The sequence below is a fragment of the Micromys minutus genome (genome assembly GCF_963924665.1).
Source record: "Micromys minutus genome assembly, chromosome: 13".
Classification (NCBI taxonomy): Eukaryota; Metazoa; Chordata; class Mammalia; order Rodentia; family Muridae; genus Micromys; species Micromys minutus.
This window is the reverse complement of record NC_137982.1, coordinates 27,216,392-27,234,614: the sequence shown is the minus strand read 5'-3', so window position 1 is coordinate 27,234,614 and position 18,223 is coordinate 27,216,392. Positions and strand designations below refer to the sequence as shown.

Sequence of the window (18,223 nt, the reverse complement as noted above, 5' to 3'; positions counted from 1 at the left end):
CTGTTTACTTCTCTTATACCATATGCCAGTACTTCATCGCTTTTATAGCTAAATAATGCTCTCACATGTGTGTCCACTGAAGTACTCAAAACACACCACAGCTAAAACAGGTTTTCTCTTAGTAGTCCAGGCTGTCTTCACAGTCAAGATCATTCCTATTCAGCTTCTAAATGTGGAGATTAAGCCTGGTCCTGAGGTCAGAGCTTGATGGCAGTGGGTGGGCTCTCTGAGATTGTGTGGTTCTGCCACACAGAATAGATCCAACACTAAAAATGTGAGCTCAACAAAGTGTACCCAGCACTGTTCTACCAAGAAGTGATGTCGTCAGAGCATCGTGGTTGTGTAAAGAGGTATTGGAGCAGATGAACTCACATCTTGTTTCCCCATACAAAAGGTAGCAGAGGGGAGGGGGATCCAGCATGAGCTCCTGTAGGCTTAGATTTTTGAAAACCTGTACCTCCCTTGTCACCCACCAACCACCAGAGGTAGGGGAAGAGAAAGGTCCTGTGGACCTGTTTAGAAATAGTTCTTTAGGGCAATTCCAGTCTTTGTTGTCTGCAGTCCAGTCCATTAACCAAACACCTATCATGAATCATAGCAGTGGCTCTATCCAGAGGAAACCATGAGGCTCTGCTGATTGGCATGTGTCTTCAGAAGAAGCCAAGAGGCAGCCGGCATATCACCAGAAGTTTTTTTGTTTTTTTTTTTTTTTTTTTTTTGTGCATTTCTTCCTACAAAGTCACAACTAGTGAAGATCAGCAAAGAAAACGTGAGCCAATGCAGGAGTGTTCTCAGTGAAGACCAATGATGACTGGCAAAGAGTTGCAAGGGGAACCAATGCAAGAGCACTGTCGGGTTATGTATGCTTCTACTCTTCAAGTATCATGTGTCCTCTCAAATGTCTGCTCCATCAAAATAGCACATCCCCTTTCACCAGGCAACTTCCAGAAAAACATTACCTTCCTGCTCTCAGCAAAACATCCTCTCATAAGACTGTTTCCAGATAAACATCACATGACACAACTGAGTCTCCAAAGAAACCAGAAATCTTCACTTCAGCTCAGGCCTTTGTTGAACTGTGGATGAGAGATAAGCACGTAGAACCCTGTATCCAACATAGAGTTTACACATTCATCTTTCTCTTTTCCCCTTTCGTATGTTAGACCGACCCACACCCTAGATTCCTTGTGCTTCAGTTGTCCTTACTGGGATGCTTTTGTTCACTTAATGAGTTAGATGGTCAGTCGTAATGTCACTGGACCCAAAAATGCTGTGCGTTTGAAGCATCTTATAATCATGTTCAAGCAGTTACTATTTGCTCATGATTTCTTCTTGTGTCTGTACTTGACAGTACAATTTTATTTAATATGCATTTCAACCAGCTACCTTGTTTTCATTATTCTGTATAGAAGTCAGTAAACAAAATAATGGCACTTGCTTTCCCAGACTCCTTTGCAGCCAGAGGTGACCATGTGCATTGTTTTTGACCCAGTGAGATTTAGGTCCGAGGTCTTGGATCTTCCTAAGAGGAAAGAGGAAAAAGGTTAAAAAGAGAAGCTTTGGCTTAGCAGATTCCATGCTGGATATCAAGCAATAATTTTGTGACCATGAAGGGTAAAGTCCCAATGGCTTAGAAAGATAACATCTTTGAATGACTAGATTACTTCATGAGTGAAAATTAAAGATCTTATCTACCCATTTATCTGCCAGCTTGCTGTTGGGTAGGTTTAAGCCTGCATAGATCTATGGAAGACTTCAAAATTCAGGGTCATATTTTAGTTGGATTCCCAGGGCTTGGCACAGACAAATAATATATCTGAAATGAAAATTGGAGCTGAACTTAGCCAAGAGCTGTGTAGTATGTTCCAGGGGCTGTCTCTTCTTATCCATGTGATTGCTTATTGGCATCTAATTACAACTTTTTGTTGCATTTTGTCTGTGTGTGTGTTTGGAAGGAGATGTAGAGGTCAAATGACAACTTTGGGGAGTTGATTCTTTCACTGTGTGGGTCCAGGACATAGAATTCAGGTCCTCAGTCCTGGCAGCAAGGGCTTCGGTCTTATGAGCTATCTCTCCAGCCCCCATTTTAACATTTCACAATTTATTGTAGAACTTAATTTTACTTGTCCTAAAGCTATTTGATCTATGATATATCTTAAAATTCAGTTTGGCAGGCTGGAGAGATCGCCCGGTGGTTAAGAGCAGTCAGGTTCAATTCCCAGCATCCACATGGAAGATCAGAACTGTATAGCTCCAGTTTCAAGGGATCTGAAACCTTCATGCAGGCATACATGCAGGCAAAATACCAATGCACAAAAAAGTATATTTTTAAAAATCCAGGTTGGCTTTGATCAAATATGACATTAAATATGAAGATACAAAAGGATGGGGGTAATGAGATGGCTCAGCAGCTGCAGGTGCTTGCTGCACAAGCCTAATGACCTGAGTTCAATTCCCGAAACCCACTTAAAGTGGAAGAAGAAAACCAACTCTACAGTGTAGACTTCTGACTCTCATACCCATGCTGTGGCACACATGACCCCTCCCATCATGCATACACAACAATAATAAATACTTTCTTAAGAGGACAAAAGGAGGCCAGGCTTCAACTTAAGGCTCAAGAAAGCCAGTGTCCTGTTTTTAAAAGCGCTTTACTGGCTGCAGTACTCATCAACAGTGCCCTTCTCTCCTCTAGTGGGTAGCCAAGGCAGAAAGCAGCATAGTGCACACTCTGACCAGTGGCAGGAGAGCTAGAGTGTGTGTGTGTGTGTGTGTGTGTGTGTGTGTGTGTGTGTGTGTGTGTGTTACCTGCATGTATGTATGGGCACCATGTGTGTGCCTGGTGCCCACAGAAGCTAGAAAAGGGTATCAGATATCTTGGGACTGATAACAGTTGTGAGCTACCACATATATCCTGGGAATCCAATCTAGGCGCTCTGAAGAGCAGCCAGTGCTCTAAACCACTGGGCCGTCTCTCCAGCCCCAGAGAACCAGATTTACATCATTCTGCTGTATCTTAGGACTTTTTAAATAAGTATATTTCCTATAAATATTGTAGAAATCAGCATAGTTTATGATAACCAGCCAAAATGACAGAAGGAAGATGTGTGGGACTGTCTAGATTAAGTAAGTCACTTTTACTAAAGGTATTATTTTCAGTCATTTGAGAATTTTTTTTTTTGAGGTTAAAATGTTTTTTCTCCCTCTAAGTCTTGTTATACCCCTCCTTGCTCTCTTTTAATTCATGTATTTTCATTAGTGTGTGTTGTGTATGTGTGTGTGTTAGTATTTCTAAAGACATAAATAGAAACTGCAAAGTCTGTATAATGTTACTTGTATGTATGTTTTCAGGGTGATTTTTGGTGTTGTAGAACTAGTTGGTGTGATCGTCCCTGGGGAGGACTATTTCTCCCAGTCTCAGCATCTCTTAGCTGTTTGTAGTTCTTTGCCTAGGGTTGAAGCCTAGGCTCATGTCCACCCATGTTAGCATGACTGTTACTCAGTTCATATTTAGGCAGCCTTGCTGGTAAGACTTTATGGGTATAGCTTCTGACATTTCTAAGACAGTCTCACAGCAAACTCCCAGTCCTTCTGGGTCTTAACATTTTTCTACATTTTCCTCTGAAATGACCCTGAGGTACAAGAGCTGTGTTGTAGATGTATCCACTAGGATTGGCCTCTACAACTCCTATAATATACATTTTGATTGGTGTTGGTTTTCTGAAATGCTCTTCTTTTTACAAGGTGAAGCTTCCTTGAGGGGTGGTGAGGACTGCATTTATCTGTGAGTCTAAGGAAACGTATTTAGAATGTAGTTATGGATTATGCTGGTTTAGTAAAATGACGGTTTTTCAAGATTCATGGCATCACTAGTCCTGAGTAGTTTGGCCAAGTTTTCAATACAAGGCATGATTTCTATCTTGTTGAATGTATCTTTAAAGAGGTGTTGGTTAGTGTCTGAGTGCCACTGTGGTTATTGTGACGTGTTGGTCTCTGTTGTGCTTTATAGGCATCAGAGCTGGGTAGGACAGTTGTTTTCCTCCCCTAGAAGCTTGCACAGCGCCTTCTGGTATCATAAAGGCTGGTCCAGGGAAGGGCATTCAGGTCAGTTCCAGCTCAGGAGCCTCTGGGTCCTGCGTTTGCACTGTGTCTTAAGCAACAGGGACTAGGGCAGGGGTCAGGGGGCAACCTGTATCCTGTAGTGTTTGGGGAGTCTGTTGGACAGCCCTGACCAACAACTCAAAAGAGGGCTCTTTGTACCTGGTGTTGGGATTTTGTTTGATGGTCAATGGCTCTTGGAAAAAATATTGTCAGCACAGATGGGGAATTTTTATTTAAACTATAAATGTATGTTTATACACTGACTTGTGTATATTAAAGGTATTTTATTAGTTAATAGTAATATTATGATTAATTGTTTCCTCTTGTCTGCTTGCATATGATACTTTTCTGGTGTCCGTCCTCTTCAGAGTCGGTATGTTCCAGTCTGTAAAGGCAGGTCTATCAGAGCCAAGCCTTGACTATACGCTAGGACACACGATGTGGCTACCTGAGAAAACACTGAATGTGCTGGCTAAAAGAAATACAGGACAAAACAATTAAATTAGCTAGTAGGTAGTACCTAAATAGAAGCTACCACTTAAGAGATACATGTTACTTATCTTGACAGTGACTGTGCTTACAACTTACTTTGAGCTGTGTTTCCATGGCCTTCTGAATCATTTGTGCCCCTCGAGATTCTACTCAGGGAAGATTGTTTTCACATGGGCGAGATTTTCAGGCCTGATGAAGGGAGCAACAGAAGGGAAGGGGGGTTCGATAGAGCGTTTTGGTAGGTGGCTGAATATGATCAAAACACCTGTTGGAAAAGGTCAGAAGTATTTTGTACACGAATATTTGCTAATAAAATGTACAGAAAGCTTCAAAGGCAAATGTCACTCGTTTTTCATGACAGTAATCTTTAATACTGTGAATATCCATAGCTTTCTAAACAGAATCTCAATATGTGGATCAAAGCATTGGAGCAGAATAATCCTAGAGAAATTCTTGAGCAAGAAAGAATGAGACAGCTGGGTATGGTGCATCACACCTTATAATTTTGGAATTTGAGGGCTGAGGCAGGAGGATTGCACTGAGTTTGAGGCCAGCTTGGGCTATGTGGTATAAGACCCTATTTTGTGCCTTGCTTTGAAAAAAAAAAGGCAAAAGCTGAGAATGTTTCTGTAGCATTTGGTGATAAATCCACAAAAGTATGATATGCAGCGTGGTTAGCAGCGGGGTCAGCTCAGCAGCCCTGTCCACACTCAGCTTCTCACTCACGAATGACTCACACAACATTTCTGAGTTTCCTATCTCTACATTCTTCCCCATTCTTCCTGGGGACCACATGGCCGAAGACTGCAAACCCACCTCTGTGTATTTTCTCTCTAATCTTACTGGGCAGGACGACTTATGGGAGAAAGAATTTTATTTGTGCTCAGGATTTAGGACATTTTCATCAAACTGGACTCCATCTGAGGTGTAAGGAGCTTGCAGTACAACGTGCTATAGCTGATGAATCAGGAAACAGAGAGGCAGCCCAAAATTGAGGAGTACCCTATAACCCTCAAGGATCCACCCCTAGTGACTTGTGCCTACCCTGAGGTGGGCCCTAGATACTTGGGTTCTAGATCCAAAAAGTTCTCCTGATCTCCAATCAAGGCTGACAGCTGGAGTCCAAGTGTTGAACCCAGGAGCCTTTCTGGGTCATTTCAGACACAAACCACAGCAAAAAAATATTCTAAGTGCATGGCCCCGGGGAAAATTGACTTTTAAATATAAACCCACAAGCATTGTCTTTGTTTTAGTTTTTTTTTAAGAGTTGTTTATTTAATATATATAAGTACACTGTCCCTGTCTTCAGACACACCAGAAGAGGGCATCGGATCCCATTACAGATGGTTGTGAGCCACCATGTGGTTGCTGGGCATTGAACTCAGGATCTCTGGAAGAGCAGTCAGAGTTCTTAACTGCTGAGCCATCTCTCCAGCCCTTTGTTTTGTTTTTAAAAATTTATTTTTTAAAGCTGTATGTGCATTGGTGTTTTGACTGCTTGCATGTCTGTATGAGGATGTTGGATCCTGTGAAAACTAGAATTACATACAGTTGTGATCTGCTATGTAAGTGCTGGGAATTAAACCCTGGTCCTCTGGAAAAGCAGCCAGTGCTCTTAACTGCTGAGCCATCTCTAGCCCCTAAGTACCTTGAATTTACTTTGGCTCCAGGAAGCACTTTGGAAAATACATCAGTGAAAGGACACAGGAAATTTATGAAGAAATTGCTTGTAGCTGACAGTGTGCTCTTGCAGGGTTTGGTGTCCTGATCAAGAAAGCAGATGGACTAGCCTGCCCTTACTCTGAATAACTCATTCTCTTTATCTCGGGTTCCTAACTTGCTAACTGGAATTTGTTCTAAATGAGTTACTAAGTTCTCTTGCTACTCTAAACTTTTTAATGTTTTGTCTTTAAATAGGCGTCATAGAAATGTGAAGGTAGTTTGGAAGATCACAGTACTTAGTTCCCACAGTACTTAGTACTTAGGTCAGACCTTAGCCTGCTCTGTTTGCAGCTCAGCACTGAAGACTTTTCTTGTCTTCACATGTGCATTCATTTATTTAACCATTTATTTGTCACACGTCTTGAAGGACTATTTTACACTTGGGATTATATTTCTTTCTTTTTTTAAATTTTTTTTCTTTTTAAAGATTTATTTATTTATTTATTTTATGTGAGTACACTGTCGCTGTCTTCAGATGCACCAGAAAAGGGTATCAGATCTCATTACAGATGGTTGTGAGCCACCATGTGGTTGCTGGGATTTGAACTCAGGACTTCTGGAAGAGCAGTCAGTGCTCTAACCACTGAGCCGTGTCTCCAGCCCCAGGATTATATTTCAACATTATTTTTAACATATTTTTTTTTAATTTTTTGAGACAGGTTCTCACACTATACCCTGGGCTGGTCATTGAATTCATGACAATTCTCCTACCTCAGCCTCCTGAGTGATGGAATTACACGTGTCTGCCATCATGTCTAATTCAATCTTACTTTAATGCTCATATTGCACCACCACTAGCTCCTGAGAGATCTCTTAGGTTGCTCCTGCATCCTCTTGATAAGCTACCATCATTGTAGCTCTGGAGTCTTTGTTTTTAAAGCATTCCCTTACTGTCTGGTACCTCAAGATACTCCAAGATCATTCATTACTTGTATTTCCTGTCACAGTCCTGGAATCAGCAATTTTCCTAGGTGCCCTGGTTTCATTTCTTAGTACATAGTATCAGAAACTAAGGTATTGTACTATATGTGTCTCTTAGTTATAAGGGTTTCATTGCTGGGAAGAGACACTATGACCAAAGCAACTCTTATAATGGAAAACATTTCATTGGGGCTGACTCACAGTTCAGAGGTTTTGTCCATTATCATCATAGAAGGAAGCATGGCAGTGTGCAGGCAGACATGGTGCTAAAGCAGGAGCTTGTGCACATATAAGACCTCAAAGCCTGCCTCCAGTGACACTTTCTCAGTAACGCCATATTTACTCTAATAAGGCCACAGCTCCTAATAGTATCTCTCTCCATGAGCCAAGCATTCCAACACATGGCTCTAGACCCTCTTCTGGAATTAAAAAAAAAAAACAGGTATGTAATAAGTATGTATGCACAACTGTACATATTTGTATATATAATCACTAATACCTATGTAAAGTCACATCTGGGTTTTTAGTTGGGTTGCTTGTTTCCTTTATTCTTGGGATTTAAGAATATTGTTTGTATGTTCTTAGTGAGACTTGTGTCTTGCAAATATTTTCTCTCAGTATGTAGATTATATTCATTCTCTTAGCAATGTCTGCCAAAGTCAGGAACAGGAGACTTTGAAGGGAGAGGAGATATCGCACAGTGGTATAAAATGGGAGGAGGAAATTATAGACTACAAAGAGTTAAATGGGGAGGGAGATGGGAGGGAAGGGAAGAAGAGAGAATATAAGGAGGGATAACTAACACTAAAGACCTTTATAAATAAAGTCATGGAGAAACCTACCACTATAGAAGCTCCCTAAAATATAACAATATCCATATGTAAATAAAAAGTTTAAACAAAGTTACTTGCTGGACACCATAGACTAACACTTAAAAATCTCAGTGCCAGGAAAGAGTTACTATTATTTTTTTTTCTGAGTCTTTTGCCAATGGGTTCTGATAGACCTGTCATTACTGGCCAGCTTCACAGTGCCTGCATATGCTATGCACACAACCAGAGAGGAAAGATAATCGCTCTTACTCAGCTGTGAGCTGGGTAAGCGTGCACAAAATCTATGCAAACTCAAGCTACTCCAAGTCCCAGCCTGAGTAGGGAAATAGACATGAAATCTCACTCCTAGCCGAGGAGCTGTTGGCAATGGACACCTGTTGGGAGAGAGCTAGTTTCCTTTAAGGGCGTTGCTCCTAGGTCAGTTAGTTTCAAACCCCATACCTAAGAACACATATTGGGCCCTTATGGTTTAGAAAGGAAAGGAGATAAAAAGTTGGGTGAGTCAGGAAAGGGAAGCAGTCGATCTGGAAGGAGCCAAGGAGGGTTGGACATGATCAAAGCACATTGTGTGGAATTCTCAAAGAATTGATCAAATTCTTTTAGAATATTAATTAAATTTTAAACAAAGCCATCACAAAGCAGAAGGTTTAGCCCCCCTTTGTGTTTTTTAATTTTTGTGTTTTTTAAATGTTTTTTTGTTTGTTTTTTGAATGTTCTTGAATCAGTCATGTTTTATACTGGTGTATCGTAAAACCCCATCAAACCCAGAGCAGGTATATTTTGTCCTAGATGTGTCTTGTCTTCTATTTGCTTTTAGCTCTATAATATATTCTGAGTTATTTTTTAAAAGATCCAAATAATTAAAAACAATGACTTAACTGTCATAGAATTCACATACTTTGCAACTTAGCTGTTTAATGAATGCAGTTCAGGACTTTTGTTCAAGAAAAAGTCTATGTTTCCCAGGCTGGCTCTCAAATTCACACACTCAAGTAATCGTCTTGCTTTTGCTTCCTGAGTGTGCCCCGGTGCTCAGATAATTCAGTGGTTTGCAGTATATGTACATGTGTGCAATAATCACCACATTCATCTTTGTCACATTCAGTTCACCCAAAACGCAAAGCCCTTGGGTGCCAGGCGTGTGGCTTAGTGACTAAAACAGTTCCTGGACATGCATGGGGACCAGAATTGAGATCCCAAGCACTCATATAAGAGCAGAGCTCAGGAGGAAGAGAAGGATTTCTGGGCCAGACTTTCAGCTTACTAGCTGGCTTTGTGATCCATAGGTGCAGCAAGAGGCTCTGTCTCAGGAGGTAAAGTGGAGGGGACATCTGAGGAAGACACCTAAGGCAGGCTTCCACGTGCACTTACCCACACAGGAGAACATGCACATACATGTAGACACACCACACACACTATACCTACACAGAAAAATAACCAAAAAAAAAAGAGGCACCTTATAACTTTGTAGCTATTATTTCTTGAGCCTCTCCTATCCTAATCAATCTCTAATCTATATTCTGTGTCTATAGATTTGCTATTCTGGACATTGCAGAGAAAAGAAATCGTACTAATCTGTGACTATTTAGAAATATTTTCTTTCACTCAGCATAATAGTTTTATTGGATGTTTTCTTTACTTATATTTCAAATGTTATCCCCTTTGCTGGTTTCCCCTCCAGAATTCCCCTATCCCATCCCCCATCCCCTGCCTCTATGAGGGTGCTCCCTCACTCACCTACCCACTCCCTCCTGCCTCCATGCCCTGGCATTCCCCTATGCTGGGGCATCAAGCCTTCACTGGACCAAGGACCTCTCCTCCATTAATACCAGATAAGGCCATCCTCTATTACATACGCAGCTGGAGCCAAGGGTCCCTGCATGTGTACACTTTAGTTGGTAGTTTAGTCCCTGGGAGCTCTGGGGGATCTGGCTGGTTGATATTGTTGTTTTTCCTATAGGGTTGCAAACCCCTTCATCTCCTTCAGTCCTTTCTCTAACTCCTCCATTGGGGACCCATTTTTCAGTCCAATGCTTGGCTGTGAGCATCTGCCTCCGTATTTGTCTGGCTCTGGCAGAGCCTCTCAGGAGACAGCTATGTCAGGGTCCTGTCATCAAGCACATCTTAACATCTGCAATATTGTCTGGGTTTGATGACTGTATGGGATGGGTCCCCAGGTGAGACAGTCTCTTGAGAGCCTTCCCTATAGACTGTACTCCACCCTTTGTCTCCATATTTTCTCTGTATTTTGTTCCCTATTCTAAGAAAGACTGAAGGATCTACACTTTGGTCTTTCTTCTTCTTGAGCTTCTTATGGTCTGTGAATTGTATTTTGGGCATTCAGAGTTTTTGGGCTAATATCCACTTATTAGTGAGTGCATACCATGTGTGTTCTTTTGTGGTTGGGTTACTTCACTTAGGATTTTTTAGGACTATTTTCTTTCACTCATCATATTACTTTTTCAAGGATTTAAAATTCTATATGTATTGGCATTTGTGCATGCAGTATGGTGGAGACCAGAAGAGACACTGGATCTCCTGAAACTAGAGTTACAGGTGGTTATTAGCCACCGTGTGGATGCTGAGGACTGAACTTAAGTCCTCTATAAGAGCAGCAAGTGCTCTTAAACACTGAGCCATCTCTTCAGCTCCTTGGCCAATATCGTGGTAGGCATTCTAGTCAGGGTAAGGTAGTACTGCATTGTCTTGTGCTATTATTACAGAATATATGAGACTAGATAAGGTATAATGGACAATAATCAATGTTTGCATTGTTCTAGAGGTGAAATGTCAAAGTGTCACCACTTAGTGAAGACCTGTGCATAGCTGAAGGCAGAAAATGCAGCAAATGGGAGCAAAAGTAACTTTTTAAAAAATTCTTTTATTTTATTTTTTACAGTTTTTTTTTATCTTTATCCCCGTTCTGGTCCACCCTCTGACTGTTCTTCATCCCATACCTTCCCCTCCCCCATCTCGAAGAAGATGTCCCTACCCTGCCAGACCTCCTCACTCTTTGGAGTACCCAAGTCTCTCGAGGGTTAGGTACATCTCTTCTCTGACTGAGAAGACCCAGCAGTCCTCTGCTGTATGTGTGTCAAGGGCCTCATATCAGTTGGTGTGTGCTGCCTGGTTGGTGGCTCAGTGTTTGCGAGATCTTGGGGGTCCAGATTAGTTGAGACTTCTGGCCTTCTCATGGGGTCTCCCTCCTTCTCACCTTCTTCCAGCTTTTCCCTAATTCACCCACAGGGGCCAGCAGCTTTTGTCCATTGGTTGAGTGTAAATATCTGCACCTGACTGTTTCACCTGCTTGTTGGGCCTTTTGGAAGGCAGCCATGCTAAGCTCCTGTCTATAAACTCACCATAGCATCAGTAACAGTGTCAGGCCTTGGGGCCTCCCCTTGAGCTGGATCCCACTTTGGGCCTGTTGCTGGGCCTCCTTTCCCTCAGGCTCTTCTCCCTGCAGTTCTTTCAGACAGGAACTTGTAGAGCCCACCTCCAGCAGAAAGACAGGGCATCAAGTGGGGGGATGGGGTTGCCATCCCACAGTCAAAAGTAACTGTTTATAATGGCACCAATTCCACAAGAGTAGAGCTCTTGTGGCAAAAATTAGTCTCTTAAAGTTATAATCTGTTACTACTGTTAAGACATAATTAAATTTCAGCACATGCTTTAAAACCATGTTTTGAAGCTGTCATAGTTTTGGGTTGCACTTTCCCGATGTGTTAGGACACACTTTCTACATGCTTTTTGGTCACTGATATGTAATTTATTTTTACATTGTGTGCATTGGTGTTTTGCCCGCATGTATCTCCGTGTGAGAGTGTTGGGGTTGTAGACAGTTGTGAGCAGTCATGTGGGTGCTGGAAATTGAGCCAGGGTCTTCTGGAAGAGCAGCCAGGACTTTGAACCACTGAACCATCTTTTATTTTGATGAAGTCCAATATGTTTGTTTTTCTTTTGTCATGGCCTTTGATGTCGTGTTTAAGAACCCATTCCCGAGTCCAAGATCACAAAGATTTACTGTTCTGTTTTAATGCGTTTACATTTTTAGCTTTTTCATTTAGACTTTTGATCCATCTTTTTTTTATATTGTGATTGATAAGAATCCAACTTCATTTGTCCCTGGTGCTAGGGAGCAATGATATATTCTCTCCGACTATCTTAGTTGATATTCTATTGCTGTAAGGAGGCATACTTAGAAAACTTATAAAATAGTTAACTTTTTTTAAAAGGCAACTTATGAAAGAAAGCATTTAGAGGCTTGCTTACATTTTCAGAGGGTTAGTCCATGACCAGCATGGTGAGGACCATGGTGGTACCAATGGGTGCTCGACTAGTAGCCAAGAACTCACATCTCACCCAAAAGTTGCAGACAGAAAGAGAGCAAGTGTTGGCCTTTTGTGGACTTCTGAGATTTCAAAGCCCACCCCCAGTGACATTCCTCCTCCAGCAAAGCCACGCCTCCGAATTCGTTCCAAATGGTTCCACTAAGTAGGAACCAAATTTCAAATATATAGGTCTATGGGGGCGGGGGAGGGGGTCAGTTTCACCTACGCCACCACCGTAGCATCATTTTAGAAAGGGATAGCTTGCCTCTTCATGAGTCAACAACAAGTTCCATCAGGACCCCTGCACATCAGGCTGTAAGCAACATAAAGTCTCCATGACATGAATGGGGCTGTCGGAAGGCAGCCTGTGCTACCCTCCCATGCTCACCCAAAACTTAATTTCAGCAACAGGTAGTTGGGGAAGAATAGCAGTATCGTCCCCAGGAAAGTGTTTCCCCCACTCAAGTGGGATTTTAAGAGGGGGAGTCTTGTGTTTCTGACTTTACCTGTGTGGGTTTCCTTCTCTGATCAGAAAGGGAGGAGGAATCAGGAAGCTTGGCTGGAATGCCACAGACTCACACTTTTCTATCTGGGGCTCTGTAGATTCCCGTAGGTATCTTTTGCCTCGTGGTGTGCCTGGTAGGCCCATTGCTAGAGGTGCATTCCTAGTTCTCACTGCTCTTGTTGAGAGGCAGGTGAACAGAGCCATTCGTGCTGTCTTTCTGGTGTGGATTCTGTTTTGATTATTCAGTCAGCAAAACTGGACAACAAGAAGCCAGCGCCTACACAACCATTTAGTCTGTGTGTATTGATAAAGTGTCAGCTAAGGAAAGGGTTCCAAACTAAGACCAGAATGAGACGACAGCAACCACTGTGGGTGCTGGTAGTGAGGGGCGTCTGCATTAGTAGACGGATCCTTCCCCATGAACTCCGCAGGGGCTTCTACTACACATAAGCTACACAGATACGGAGCTAGTTTGGAAATTAGATTTTCACAAAAGCAAGAATTAATATACCAAGACAGCCTGTGCCAAATATCTAGAGAATAAATGCTCCAGTTTTTCAGGCACAGGACAATCCAAGACAGAAAGGGCCAGGGAGGATCTCTGTGGAGGAAGAGTGCGCTGAGCAGGGTTGCGGAGTGCTAGGTGGTGGCTAAATGGCGTGGAGGGCAGATGCCAAGGACATACTCCAGAGACAGGATGCTGATGCAGAGCGCAGGCCAGGGAAAAGCAGTAAACGGACCTGCCTGCTCTCCGGGTTCGCAGAGAGAAACCAATTTGCAGGGAGGAGTTTTGCAGTGTGGGTATGTCTAAAGCAAGCAAGAAGTCTGGTTTTTGGATCACAGAACTTGGGCTTTACCTCAGAAAACAGCAAGTTGGGGAGAGTGGTTTTAGAGAAGTGACTTTGCCTGTGTGTAGATGGACTGTGCTTGTGTGTGTGTGCTTTTGTGTGTGTGTGTGTGTGTGTGCCCATATGCGTGTGCCTGAGGGATCTTGGAAGCAAGACTAGTTTTAGGACCCAAAGTTTAGAAGAAGTGAAGGGGTGGGTTTGTAGAGAAAGTGCAGAATCATTGGGAAAATAAACCTGTTTTTATAAGTAAAATACTAGAATGCAGGGCGAAGGGGCTGATTTAGTGATTTTTATGTCTATTTTAACTATGCATCTCTGCAACTGTAACTATAGTTAGACTTTTTTTTCACATATTTCCCACCTCTTTTTATTACTTCAAATTTCTTCCTTCTAGGACTCGCTAGCCTTGAATTGATCTTAAATACATCATGTGTTTGCAGCGGGAAAGCTAGGTTGTGTATGGCTTCAGGATGAGTTTCTTCTCCTGGAAACAGCTATACAAATGGGAGGCACGTGGCCAACTCCTGCTTTTTAGCAGGTTTGATGTGACCTTCAAAACTCCTAAGGACATGCTGGTCTCCAGTGGGGCCGCGTCTCCAGTCAGACTCTTGCTGGCCCGCCTGCCTAGGTGTGTGTAACTTGAGTCTCCGAGGGTAGAGTTGCCCAAACAACATAAACAACAAACAAAACCAAACCAAAACAACAAACTCACTAATAAAAGCAAACACACACACACACACACACACACACACACACAGCACCCGCACACACGCACGTTCCTGCTCTGCCCACTCCCTGCAACACTGCACCAGCTTCCCTCCCCAAGTCCTGATTCATGAACCGTGCCACCTTTGTCTCATTTTAAACTGTGCAGACTATTTTAATCCTCCCACCCCCATCTCAGATTTTCCCCTCCCTCCATCCTCTGGAAAGCTGTGCTGTGGAGCGCTCGCGGGGTGGGAGAGCACTTCTCCCCAAGGCTCGGGGAGGCGAGAACCAAGAAGCCCCCCTCGCCTGGACCTCGCCGAGGGCTGGGGGTGGGGTGGGGAGGGGAGCGCTTCGGCCCCTTTAAGGTGCGGCGCTCGGCGAAGTGCGGGCAGGCGGCCGGCGAGCCGGCGCGGGGCCAGGAGCCGGGTAGGGACGTCCTGCCTCTCCCTCCGTCCGCGCGGGCCCGCGCCCTCCGCCCACCGCGCCGCGAGGGCCATGCGGCGCCTCTGAACCATGTCGTCCTCCTACGCCAAGAACGGGGCGGCGGACGGGCCGCACTCCCCCGGCTCGCAGGTACCGCCCCCTCCTCCACCCGCGCCGCCCCGCGCCCCGCCTTGGTGCCGCGAGTGCGGGGCGCTGGTCCCGAGCCGCCGCTCCCTCCTCCGCGCCTCCCGCCCGCTCCTCCCCCTCCTCCTCCCCTCCGCTTAGCCTGCTCCCGGGCTCGGCGCTCGGGCTTCAGTGTCCGCAGCCTCCTGTCGCCGATGCCGGGGACTCAGACCCCGCACCCGCGACGCTTTGTTAATGGATGTGGTGGGTGCTCGGGACCACCCAGCTCGGGGTGAAAGGGATGGGGGTGGGGGCGCTGGGAGGCGCCGGGGAGACTAGGACGAGGGGTTCGGGGGTCCCCGGGGCGCGGTTCCCAAGGAGGACTCCAGCCCCCGGATGCCCGCTCATCTCAGCGCTGTGGTCCTCACTGGCTTCTTTGTGGCCCCGGTGTGTCGAGTTCAGGTGGCCCGAGGCACCACGACCCGGAGGAGCAGGTTGAAAAGATCCGATGGCAGCACCACGTCCACCAGCTTCATCCTCAGACAGGTAGGAGGTCCGGGCGCCGGGAGCACGCACCCAGCGCGGTCCCCTGCCCCGGAGCGCGAGTCCCGTCCGGTCCGCGCCGCGCGGGGCTCGTCCCTTTGCTCCCTGCTCCTGGGTCCTGGGGTCCAGCCGCCCCTACCTCTGCTTCCAACTCCATCCCTCTCCTGGTACCCTGGCTACCTGGTGTTCGCATCCTTCCATCTCTTGTCACTCCGGGAAGTTAGTTTGTATTTGTGTTACTTGTGTTGGAGAGGAAAAGGGACATTGGCAGGGGACACCGAATTTAGGAGCTAGAAGTGTTCCTGGCCCACCTTCGTTGCACGGAGGGACGTGAGCGACCTGATTTGATGCGCTGTGAGAGTTAGAGGATTTCTCCGGTCTTTGTCCTAATTTGAATACTTTCACATTTTTTGAGAGAGTTCTCTGAGTGCTGGCCAAAAGAAAGACGCTTAGAACAGAAAAGTTTAGCCTCATTTTGGCACCGCTTCATCGATTTCGCGCAATCACGGGCTGACGGGGACAGCGGTCCAGTGAGACCTAAATAAGACAGCGCGGGCGCAGTTCCCAGGATCTGGCTGCCCCGAACCTTGAGCTGGCTTCCCCGTGTTTTCCTCGTGGCCAGAGGCAAGTAGTTGGAACTACAGGTCGCTAGCGACGCTAAGTCCTCTGGTGCCTGTCACCTTGAGGAAGGAAATTAACCCCCTGCCTTCCCACTACCCAGTGCGCCAGTAAAGCCTCTGGAGCCGCTGGATGCTGGAGAAGGAACGCAGAAGTGGCTCACCCCATCCTTCCAGGAGACTTAGGAAGACTTTGGTCAATGCCACAGAAGCGGTTATCCCAGGTTCTGTAGTGGACTGCTGGAGCGACCTTGAGAAATACTTTTCTCTCTAGGTCACCCAGAACCTGGTGTCCTGTGATTCTAACTTACTATGGCAGCCGCGATGGGGTTTGTTTTTTTAATAATTAGTTTAAACATATTTTCAAAGTAGAACACGATTCAGACTCAAAATTGGACTCTGACAGCGCTTAAAAGGTCTATAAAGCATATCTGGGAAATATTCCCACGAACATTTGTACTTTCTGCAGAAATAGAAATTATGGCTATAATTCTGGTACTCAGTGTGGTTGTACCCTAAGCATGTACAGTATTTAAACATTTGATCCTGCATTTATTTTGAAAGAGCATTCTACCCTCTTTGTAGAGCTGGGGTTATTTGTGTATTTGACAAGGGGAAGCCATTTCTCAGCTTAAAATATTTTTTAAGTTATGCAACTCTGAGTCCTTTATGTTTATCTTGTAGATGCTTATTTTTGGTAATGCTTTCTTATTGCAGATTCTTGGAACTACTAATTATGCAGTAGTGCATTCAGGGGGTTGTTTGACTAATTCTTTAGGATTTACACCACCATCACACTGCTTTACATTCTGAGCCCAAACAAAACAATATCCTTTCTAATATTTTTCCTAATTTCCTAATCAGTAAATGATTGAAACTACACACACACACACACACACACACACACACACACACAATGTTGTAGAGTGGGCTGCTGTGTGTAGGCTTAACATTGCAAAGGTAGTTTTGGGAGTTACTTGGATCAGTGAAGGTTTTGAGAAAAATATAGTTCATAAATATTTTTGAAAGGGGGCATATAGATTTCATAAAATGGTCCAAATTCAGGAATTAGAACAAACAATTTCCTTAATTTTGGCACAAAGACAATATTTATTTTCAGGGAGAACTTCATAGCACAGTAAACTCCTGTACACGATCTAATTTAAACAGCATCATACAGACCTCTTTAAATGAATTTTATATATATTATATATTAAAACATTATTAATATATATTAATATAACCATTTTATTATATTATTACACTAATAGAACCCTTTAAAGTGACAGTAATTTATTAATACTTAAATATTAATATTTAAAAATGAAAATTATCTTGCTTGATTGATTGTGGGGGCATGTGACTCTACTGTGTGCTTGTGAGGTCAGAGGACAACTTACAGAGTAGCTTCTCTCCTACCTTGTGAGCTGAGGGAACTGAGCTCAAGTTGTCATGTGGCTGTCAGCAAACACATTTGCCATCTCTCCAGCTTTTAAATTCTTGATACTAGAAGTGATGGAATTTCCTGGTGTTTTTTTCCATTTATTTTGCTTTACTACAAAAAAGAAAAAAAAAAAAAAAAAAAAAGAAAGTAAAGAGACAAATTGGATTAGTCAGTTTTTCGTTGCTGAGATAAAATACTGAAAAAATCAACTTATAGGAGAAAAGATTTATTTTTGCTTCATGGCTTCAGCGATTTCAGCCTGTGGTCACTTGACTGCGCCTGTGATGAGACAGAAAGCCCTGACAAGGATTGGTGGCGGGGAGGGCTGCTGACTTCTCGGCAGCTGGAGCAGAAAGACAGATCTGGGAACAGACGCAAAGGCCTGGAAATAATATAAACCCATTCAAGGGCATGACTCCAGAGGGCTACTTCCTCCCCGTGAGATCACACCTCCTACAATTCCCACCACCTTCAAAAGCCCCAATCAACTATGAGTTCGTCAATGGATTAACCCACTAACCAGATTAGAGCCCTCATCCTCCAAGCACTTTTGAATATGCTGCCCTGGGAACCAGGACTTCACCTTCTGAATCCTTGGGGGATACTTTGTGCTCA

The 18,223-nt window shown here is 44.0% G+C and overlaps 1 protein-coding gene across 1 annotated transcript in view; it reads left to right on the top strand.

Annotated features, from left to right (window-relative positions):
* Positions 1–14,971: 14,971 nt before the first annotated feature.
* The window catches only part of CACNB4 (calcium voltage-gated channel auxiliary subunit beta 4), a gene marked incomplete at both ends in the record, with an annotated part of 243,661 nt that continues 240,409 nt past the window's right edge, over positions 14,972–18,223 (top strand). The window contains 2 exons of the mRNA XM_080927132.1: positions 14,972–15,031; positions 15,467–15,550. Of these exons, the coding sequence (XP_080783258.1) occupies positions 14,972–15,031; positions 15,467–15,550 (144 nt within the window). The remainder of the gene's footprint in view (positions 15,032–15,466; positions 15,551–18,223) is intronic.